The sequence below is a fragment of the Trachurus trachurus genome (assembly GCF_905171665.1).
Source record: "Trachurus trachurus genome assembly, chromosome: 22".
NCBI classification, from domain to species: Eukaryota; Metazoa; Chordata; class Actinopteri; order Carangiformes; family Carangidae; genus Trachurus; species Trachurus trachurus.
Genome location: NC_139907.1, coordinates 16,708,530 through 16,717,642, shown reverse-complemented (window position 1 = coordinate 16,717,642; position 9,113 = coordinate 16,708,530). Strand labels below are relative to the sequence as shown.

Here is a 9,113-nt window from a genome sequence, read left to right as displayed (position 1 = left end):
TTCACTTTTACAAACACTTATGTCATATCTGGTCACCACCAGAAAAATCATCTGAGGAAGTGGAAAAAAAAACCTCAATATAAACACTGGTATGCAGCCCAGTCACAATGACTGGACACTTTCACAGGAAAAACCTGGGAGCATCATGTTTCACGTGAAATATTCAACTAGACTTAAAGCTTAGGGATTAAACTAAATTTCTTTAGTTCATAAAGACATATCAATGTGCGTTCAACATCAATGTTTCAAGTAATATGCTTTCATCAAGAACTTCAAAGTTAAGGCCTCGCTACAAAAAAAATCAGTGGATGAAAATGAATGTCAAAACTCACAATCCTCACTCTAGTAGTAACATTTCAGGACAAGAACTACAAATTAAAACTCTGCACTTATTGTTCAAGCTTAAGGATCACATTGGTTGCAGCAAAAAGCCCCTTTATTCAACAGAGAAAAAAGGGTCATGTTCATTCATTCACAGCACCACATGAACTTGGCATATGATGGTAGCAGCGCAGCCTCCTCCTCATTGGTATCCCGCATTGGTTCTGCGTCGTTTTCTTGCCCGCAGCTCCTCGAAGAACTGATGCACGGCTTCAACTGTGACCGTCTGAAGAAAGCAGGGAAGGAAGGAATGAGTCGGGTTAGAAGTCAAGTAGAAGACGGCACGCGAGACTGCAGAACTGCACATTAGTCATGTAAAATGAAAACACACGTTGCCCGATGGGTAATTATGTAAATACTATCTAGATTGAATTTGCACCAAGATTATCCATGTCTCACCTTTCCCTCAGCAACACACTGGTCTAAAAATGCAGTGATCGAAGTTGCCAGCTCGTTGTAACCTAAAGGGAAGAACACATGATTGATTAGTCCACCTCACGTCCCAATCAATCAATACCCCCCCTAAAAAGAAATGTCACTTCACATGATTACATCCTAGGTGGAAAAGTGACCTCACGTCTAACCTCCCCCTCCCCACACTCACCATAAATGACCTCCAGCTGCTGCACACGGTCCATTGAGTTGGTCAGTGCCATCAGGGGGTGCTGCCCAAACGGCTCATCCATGCCTTTGTTCTCATAGGCCAGAATGGTGTCGGACTGATCCATGAGAAACTGCACCTCTGCACCCACGTAGGCCCTCTGTTGCACAATGTGAGGAAATGTTCAATGAAAATGATCCTGAGGTACATCACATATAACTCAACCTGGAGGAGTGAACATCTGTGAGAGGTTTTTTTTTCTGGTGGCCTTCGTTAAAGCCTTATATAATAACCTGAGGGGCTATTAGCAGTGAGTAACCCACCTTGCAGCTCGTGCAGGTGCAAAGCTCGGAGCGCCAACTGTAGGGCCAGAACACCGCTCCCTGTCTCGGCCTCTCCAGCCCCTGGGCCTGCAGCTCCTTCAGCCGGCACGCCACAGTCTTGGTCGTGGCCTTCCCAGGACTGCCCCTCATCTGCTCGTGAGTCCTTTTGCAAGGGGAACTCCTGTTTGCAGTTTCCTAAGATGCAAATAAAAGCAGAGGGCAGGGCGGTGTACCGTGTTATATAGCGGCAGAGAGAGAACTGATAACACCTGGGCTTTGTAAAACATCCCCACACGCACACGGCACTGCAGACTCATCCGGGGAAGTCTCAAGGCGACTGACACGATGAAATGATTGGGCGATGAAAATCACCAGTTTACAGTAAGCTGTCCTGTGAAGCCTGGCCAAAGCCGTCTGCAGAGCAGGAGAGGCAGTGCCTCATGGGTCATTTCTCCTCTAATTACCCAGAGGAGGGGGAAGCACGATAACAGGAGCAGGAGCAGGAGCAGGAGCCTGCTCTCCAGCCTCTAAAACGCTCACTGCCCTACAGCCCCACCTGGTGGTAGACTGGCGTATGAAGCACAACAGCTCACAGTCAACACTCAAATGCTGTATATGCTCACAATCCCTTCCCACTAAGTCTTTATTTTATATGCAAATCTCAAATTACTGCTGAGAATAAAGCAAAGTTAGTGTACTAGTATATAAGAAGTACTGAATAAACCGGGGAGCCCACTACTTCAAATGTCCCTTATGTACTTTACCTACCATGCACATATTGCATATACTATTTTAAAAAATGATGCTTTTCAATATGAAAATAGACTATGAGAAGAGTTTAGGTACAATACAGAGAACAGTTGAAGTATTGTGTGCGTACAACAAACACAATAATTGGCAGTGTAATGAGAGGAAACCCGAATTTATGCTTCTTATTTAAGTCGGTGCCAACTTCAACTCTCTGTTTTTTTGCTCTAAATATGTTGAACACACACAAACGGAGGCAGAGGTGTTGTTTCTCACCTCCTGCTTTGTTTGTTCAGTGCTGGTGGAGGGTTCGTCATCCCCACTTCGACTGGGCTCAGCAGATACGTTCTTATCTTCTCCTCCCTCCACATCGACCTCTACTTCCTCCTCCTCCTCCTCAGCATGACTGACGCTGATAGCGGATGGCACTGAAGGAGAAAAACAAGTGAAAACATCACTCTCTGTAAACATTTTAACATCAAAATCCTGAACTAAACACACAGGATTGTTTTTGCTCAGGAAGAGTCAGTTTACCTGCAAAGTGAGCGGCGTACATCCACAAGAATGGAGCCTTGTTCATGCAGGCCTCACATACCATCTCCTGCAGCTCCTCTGGATCCACCGCATTGCAGCCCAGGTGCTGTAAAAGACAAATAAATAAGGTAAAGACACGTAAATCACTCTGAAAGAAGCAATGCAGGAATCTTTTCACTGAAATCACCTGGTTTACACTTACCCTGCTGTGAAACCAGTCCTCACAGACAATGCACTGAATCATCTCATCATTTTCCTGTGGGGTATTTAAAAAAAAGGGCATCTTGTTTAGGGACAGATGAGAGAGAAAATCCAGATAATCTGAATTAGATGAGACAAAACAGAGGGAAGAAATACCTGATCTTCTGTGTCTGGGTACGGCCGGTCACACGTGCAGTAGCAGCCGTTGAAGTTGTGATTGTAAAGATTTCTGACGTTTTCCTCGTCTTTGTCCTGTGAGGGGGGGGGGCAGACCAAGTGGAGTCCCATCAACAAACAGAATGTGCATTGGATTACAAAGCAGGTGATGAGATGAAAGCACGGTGGACTTACAGTGTTCAACTTGCACTGGAAATCCTGAAACTTTTTGTTCCCACAATCACAGCGAAAATTTCTACAGATGGGGGAAAAATATTTAATGAGCAAATCAGTCAAAATCGATACATAATAATAATAATAATAATGTCTTTTTTAAATACCTTTTGGTGTACAGCTCAAAAATATCATGTCCATCATGGCATTTATTGGCACAGGCCAGACATATCCCAGCAGGCTCTGCAGCATCTGGAGTGCAAGTGTTACAGGCAAACACAGCCTGTCTCTTCACATAGCCCTGCAACAGCAAATACATTAGATTTATGGCATAATGCAACAAAGGATAAGTCATTCTTATACTTTACTACACTGCTGTGTACTGTATGATGCCAAAGCAAATGGACTGTCTGACTCTGCAATATGATTTTACTAGTTTCACTCTTGAGTGCCCCACAGAAACAACATATCTATGAGGAGACATTATGAATTAATAAGAACACATGCAAACATCTAAAACAACACCTAATACAATGCACAATACTACATGTGAAAGATCAGTGTTTGCATTTGGGGCGAGCGGAGATGCAGTGGTATAAAGATAAACAACGATGGCTGCAGGGATGCGGAGCAGGAAGCTCCTCTTACCCGGGAATAGGAGCAGTTTTCTGGGTCGCTTCCAGCCAGCACGCACAGCGCCTGCTCCAGCTCCTCGTCGTCGGGGACAAAGTCGTCGGGCTCGCCGTCTTCTTTGTTTGCTGCCATGCTGGGAAATAAGGAGAGCGAAGGTAGTGGTGGTGGTGGTAGTGGTGAGGACAAACACAAAGACTCACACACGCATTCACACACACCCCGGGGTCTCAGCAACACGGCGGTGTTGACAAACGACTGTTCCGGGCGGGAGTTTGGGGCCGAGACCACGTGGAGGAAGTGACGTAGCACACTGATCAACGTTCAATAAGTTACCTGCTGCTGCTGCTGCTGGTCGAAACTATTTTTGCTATCATTATTAAATTTAGATTATATATATATAACCTATTTCGGATTACAGTTTCTGATTAGTTATAAACTAGAAGCAACCTTCTATGTTTGGCATTTTCTGTCATAAATATCATCTCATTAATTGATTAGCCTACGTTACCATCATTTATAACAACAGTATTCCCAAGCAGAAAAAATAAACACCGATCAAAGATCTTTTTTTTTTTTTTTTTTACAATGTGGCAGCACAAAATATGTTGTGATAATATTTTCTTTTTCCAGGCTATTTCACATAATTCACGTAATTAACATGATTTAGACATAGACAGACAAAGACCTGGATATATCAATCAAACCTATCTGCAGTGTCATAGACTAATTATGAAGTAGCCAATATGCCTGTTACACTGAGTAGACTAAATGAATAAAACATTTATAAACATAGGCTACATCCATCTCTGTTATTTGAGATGGAAGACCGCTTGCAACAACACCACACACTAGAAGCAACAGCGAAAACAAGAATAAAAGAAGAATAAATAAAGAAATAAGAGAGTGAATTGTTTTAAAGCTTTAGGACGGTACATACCTGCCCTGTTGGTAGACAGAGGACTGAAGGAGGACTGGAGATGAGCTCGGTCCTCCCCAAAGCGTCCAGCAGTGTCCGTGGTGTTGTGTAATTTTGAAATGGTTTTGTTTTGTTTTGTTTTGTCTGTTTTGTTTAGCTTTGTTCTCGTTCTCTTTTGAATTATGTATTCCCCTTCTGACCAATTAATCTACATAGAACTCATCAACAATAACAAGACGACATGGAGAGACTTAAACATTTGAATAAAATCGCATTAATACTAAAATATTGACCTGTGATTAAAAATAATGTATAGCTAGCCCCGCCCCCAAAAGAAAATTAAAAAAAAAATACAAGTGAAGTCATGTATGTGATTATCTGCTCCATATCGCATCCTTTTAACGAGTTTGGTAATAAATCGGTTCAGTCCTTTTTGTGTCATGTCTAATAAACAGACACAGTTTGAGGTTGAAACCCTTTGAAACCCTCTTTGATGTGGAGGTATGACGCTGCTGCACCGGTTTTACAATAGATGGCGCCAGTGCGACGTTTCTCTGCACAGTACACGGCTGCTACTTAGCCGGTGCTTCTTTTTTTCTTTCTTTTTTCTTTTTTTCTTTTTTTTTTTTACCATGACTGCTGCAACTGGACCACAAATAAAAACATCAGTTTATCATGCAAACTGCAGCTGGTTTGTATAAAAAAAAAATAACAAACCACTTCACTGATCCACGTTTCCTCTCGTACTTTCTTGTTGCACGGAGGCCGGAGGTGACAGACAGTGAAGAGGGGTTGTCTCAAATACACTGAACTTCTCTGACCGCGTCCCTGGTGCCTTTAAGGCTGTCGGAAATATGCGGTGGCCCCTCCATGACCAGCTTAAAGACATGGTAACGTGCAAGCCAAGGACACAAGGACTTATGGGTTATTATGAGAGGAGCGAAAACACACAACACTGTAGCTACTGCTGTTCCAATTTTATGGACTAGATTTCTTATATGTGATATATTTGTTTTGATTTTATAATTTCATGACAAAAACAAAACCAACACCTGTATCATATATTTCTTTAAAATGTAATACAAATTTAAATGACCCACAAAAAAAAAACAAAAAAAAACTGCTGCTCCAGTCATGGTTGTTTATGAAACCATATTTATTAAAGTGGTCACTAAAAATATGAATGAAGTGATAAGTTCACTTATATCTTCTTCAGGCGCTATTTACAATTTAAATGATATTTGGTTATGTTGTGAGACATTGTCATAATTTTACACCACAAAGATTAATCAAATATCAATAAATAAAATAAAATAAAATAAACATGGAAGTTTATGGATGTGGAAAACACACGCAGAAAAGGGGAGAAAAAGCACGTGAAGTCACGTCAGAGTGTGCTTCGACAGCGAAGTGGTGGTTTTTCCGAGCGGCCGTGAAGGCAGCAGCGGCAGCAGCAGCAGCAGTCCCCGGGATCCTGGGTGTGTGCAGCAGCCAGTCAGTCAGTCAGCTCGGCTCAGGGACTGAGAGAGAGAAAACACCAGGAGCCTCTCAACGTGAGTCCAGCTGTGTGCCTGTCATCTGTCACCGTGTTTGAAAACTTCTCCTCCTCCTCCTCCTCCTCCAGCGGGCCGGGCGGACTGAGAATGGGAAACTATCCGAGCTGTAGTTTCTGAAGAGGAGGACACGCATCTTTCAGGGAGGAGAGAGGGGGGGAAACTGTGCTAAAACTACCAGGTTAGTTAGTTAGCTCGAGCAACACCACCAACGTCTCTCTCGCTGCCAGCTTTACATACTCCTACTTCACCCATTTGCTTCATTTCATCCTTTTTCTTTTTAAGCTAACTAGCCCGGTCGCTTGCCGCCATTAGTTGTTTTTAATCGTTTGACATTTTGAAGCGGCACCAGTTTTGTTTGTTCAGCCATTTACCGCTGCTGCTCAGCCTCGTTAGCCGAGCTAGCTTAACGTCTCCCAGTCGCATGCCATCGGTTAGCGGCGCAGGCTGCTGGTCGTATCACCGCCTAGCTTGACTTAGCCCGCCGACGGTAGCTCTGGTGGGCTAGCTGCAGGGGTCAGGGGTAGGTGAGCTGTTTGTGTCGCTGATGCTAAACACCACAATCACTGTCAGGTTAGGTTTGTAACACTTATATCATGCTAAAAAACCACCACGAGGGCGTTAAGTTAGGTTCAAGGAGGCTGACCAGCAGCAAAGCGCCACTCCTCTGTGTGTATGTGTGTGTTAGTGAGTGTGTACTGTGTATGTATGACAAACCAGTCGTCAACTTTTCGTGCTCCCCTCCTCAACACCTAGCTGGTTGGCTGTGGTTGTAACGTTAAGACTCAACGCTTTGCAAAGGTGGTTTACTTGTTGTCTTCCTATTGCTTGTTTCAGGTTGAGTCAGTAGTACGCAGCGTTTGGCCTCCAGAGGAAGAAGAAAAAGAAAAGGAAGAAGCAGAAGAAGGAGCCGGAGCACAGTGGAGATGCAGACCTTTCTGAAAGGCCGGAGAGTCGGCTACTGGCTCAGTGAGAAGAAGATGAAGAAGCTGAATTTCCAGGCCTTTGCTGATCTGTGCAGGTATGTGACCACAAAATTAATTTAACACATCCAGGTCAAGTGATTTTTTTCTTTCTTTTTTTTTTTAGAGCACCTGACAAAAACAGCCAGACATGCATTCACACAGTGGGCCTCCATCATTAACAATTTATGCCCTAGTGATTTAAGAGGTGTTGTCAGACAGTGTAGTTCCTCTCTTAATGAGACAGTGACAAACGGGGCTGATGATGACCACTTCTCTTCTTACAGGGGATGCCCCCCCCCTTTTTTTGTGCAGTTTTCATTTGAACTTTCTCTTTCATGCTGACACATCCGTCTTACTCTATCTCTGTTAATCATCGAAGGATTTATTAAAAGCACAGTCGACGAGGCCTGCAGCTGGTCTACCTCTGTCACTCCCTGAACAAATGTGTTTAAACGCCTGGAGGGAAGATGGCACTGAAGGGGGGGAAAAAAGCGAGCCCTGAGCTTGAGATTATTTTTTTAGTGTAGCAGCTTTTATTTGTTATGTCTCGAGCCAGTGCTTGTTGAGACATGGTGCGAGGAGGGAATGTGTGAAGGTAGGACTTGTTGATAGTGGCTCTGAGGTGCATGTGTAACAGGACAAGCAGCTTAAACAGGTGTCGTAATTTAGTAGAAACTCTCGGGCAGACGTTAGAGGACTGGAAACAATTAATCTCTGCTGTGTTTTTTGGCATATTTTGACCAGAGGATGAGCTCTTATTCTGCAAAGTAGATGAATGGCCATTAAAGTATTGTTATCACAGAGAGAAGTCTTTAGTTCTCTAGATGTTCAATATTTTCTTAATCTGCAAAAATAGAGCCAAGTTGTTCAGATGCATAGCCATAACATGACTGGCCAAGGATGTTTTTCAGCCTAATGTAATCAAGGTCCTTTTTTTTTTTAATTCTCCATCTTTGAGGGGGTTGGATTAATGGGTGTGTGATGTATGTTATCTTGTGTCTTATCCATTATCAGTGAAGTGAAATGTTACGCAAGATGTTATAAAGTAAGGCATTGATTTTTCTTAGTAAACATACTGCCACGGAGTATAATGGCTTGGGGAAGGGCTCCTTCCAAGGTATGGCAGCAGCCTTATCATCTCCCATTGCAACACTGCTTGGCTGCCTGTGTTGTACGAAGGCTGCAGTTAACCCGAAGACACAGATGTCAAGGAGACAGTGGCTAACAGTGAGGGAGAAACATTTCAGTCATAGATTTAGCAAACATGTACCCCAACAGGTCAAGTACGTTTACGCTGTGCTTTAATAGCAGACAGCCGCTTTGCAGGATTTTCACCTTTTCCAAGAGTCGTCGTTGCCTCACACAGCGACCTGATTGAGCCAGCGCAGATTACAGCACTGGAATCCACCAAACATTTTTAATCACGTCATAAACCTCCGAGCAACACCCCCCCACCCCTCTCATCCCTGCATCCTGCTCTCTCCCCCTTCGTCCCCTCGGAGCTGGACTGTGTGCTGATTAATATGGAGGGGCGGGGTCATTGTGTTAAGAAGTGGTGCTAGAGATAGAAGATCAAGGAGATCAGCCTCCTCCTCCTCCAAACAACAACAACAACAACAACAAACACCAACTCATTTAAACAGAAAAAAAGATCCACAAAGTCAACGTGAGCATGTCATGCTCTGATCACCGCATGACTGCTTTGGCTCCTGCCAGTCACCCGCTTCAGCTTGTCCTCTAGTTCTCCTTTTCCTGGCGTATTTCCCCATCTTCTTCTAGCATCTTCAAGAGGAAGGAGGAGAAATGAAATGAAACTCGGATTACATTACAATATGGGGCAGCTGTACCTAAACACCTTCTTTCCTAGATGGCACAACACCACAAGGATTTGTCAGACATGTTGAAGCTGTCACAGGTCTTGCTGGCTTT

At 43.7% G+C, this 9,113-nt stretch overlaps 2 protein-coding genes across 2 annotated transcripts in view; one reads left to right on the top strand and one right to left on the bottom strand.

The window, feature by feature from the left end:
* Window positions 1-90: 90 nt before the first annotated feature.
* On the bottom strand, window positions 91-3,993 carry LOC311005442 (putative E3 ubiquitin-protein ligase UBR7). The gene is made up of 11 exons (XM_083997854.1): window positions 3,766-3,993; window positions 3,285-3,418; window positions 3,139-3,199; window positions 2,944-3,039; window positions 2,789-2,842; window positions 2,587-2,692; window positions 2,329-2,480; window positions 1,306-1,500; window positions 986-1,142; window positions 781-842; window positions 91-607 (listed from the first exon to the last, which is right to left on the bottom strand). The coding sequence occupies exons 1-11, from the start codon at window positions 3,880-3,882 to the stop codon at window positions 524-526; spliced, it is 1,218 nt and encodes a 405-aa protein (XP_083853980.1). The 5' UTR covers window positions 3,883-3,993; the 3' UTR covers window positions 91-523.
* Window positions 3,994-6,182: 2,189 nt separating this feature from the next.
* Window positions 6,183-9,113, top strand: part of LOC311005229 (inositol-tetrakisphosphate 1-kinase-like) — a 30,432-nt gene continuing 27,501 nt past the window's right edge. Inside the window, exons 1-2 of the mRNA XM_083997585.1 lie at window positions 6,183-6,400; window positions 7,057-7,240. Of these exons, the coding sequence (XP_083853711.1) occupies window positions 7,146-7,240 (95 nt within the window). The 5' untranslated portion in view covers window positions 6,183-6,400; window positions 7,057-7,145. The remainder of the gene's footprint in view (window positions 6,401-7,056; window positions 7,241-9,113) is intronic.

Excerpts from the sequence above, each read along its gene's own strand:
- LOC311005442 (XM_083997854.1), bottom strand. The coding sequence starts at position 3,882 with ATGGCAGCAAACAAAGAAGACGGCGAGCCCGACGACTTTGTCCCCGAC. Across the intron at positions 3,419-3,765 it reads AAAACTGCTCCTATTCCCGG|GGCTATGTGAAGAGACAGGC; the intron begins GTAAGAGGAGCT and ends TTGCTGTTGCAG. Across the intron at positions 608-780 it reads AGTGTGTTGCTGAGGGAAAG|ACGGTCACAGTTGAAGCCGT; the intron begins GTGAGACATGGA and ends TGCTTTCTTCAG.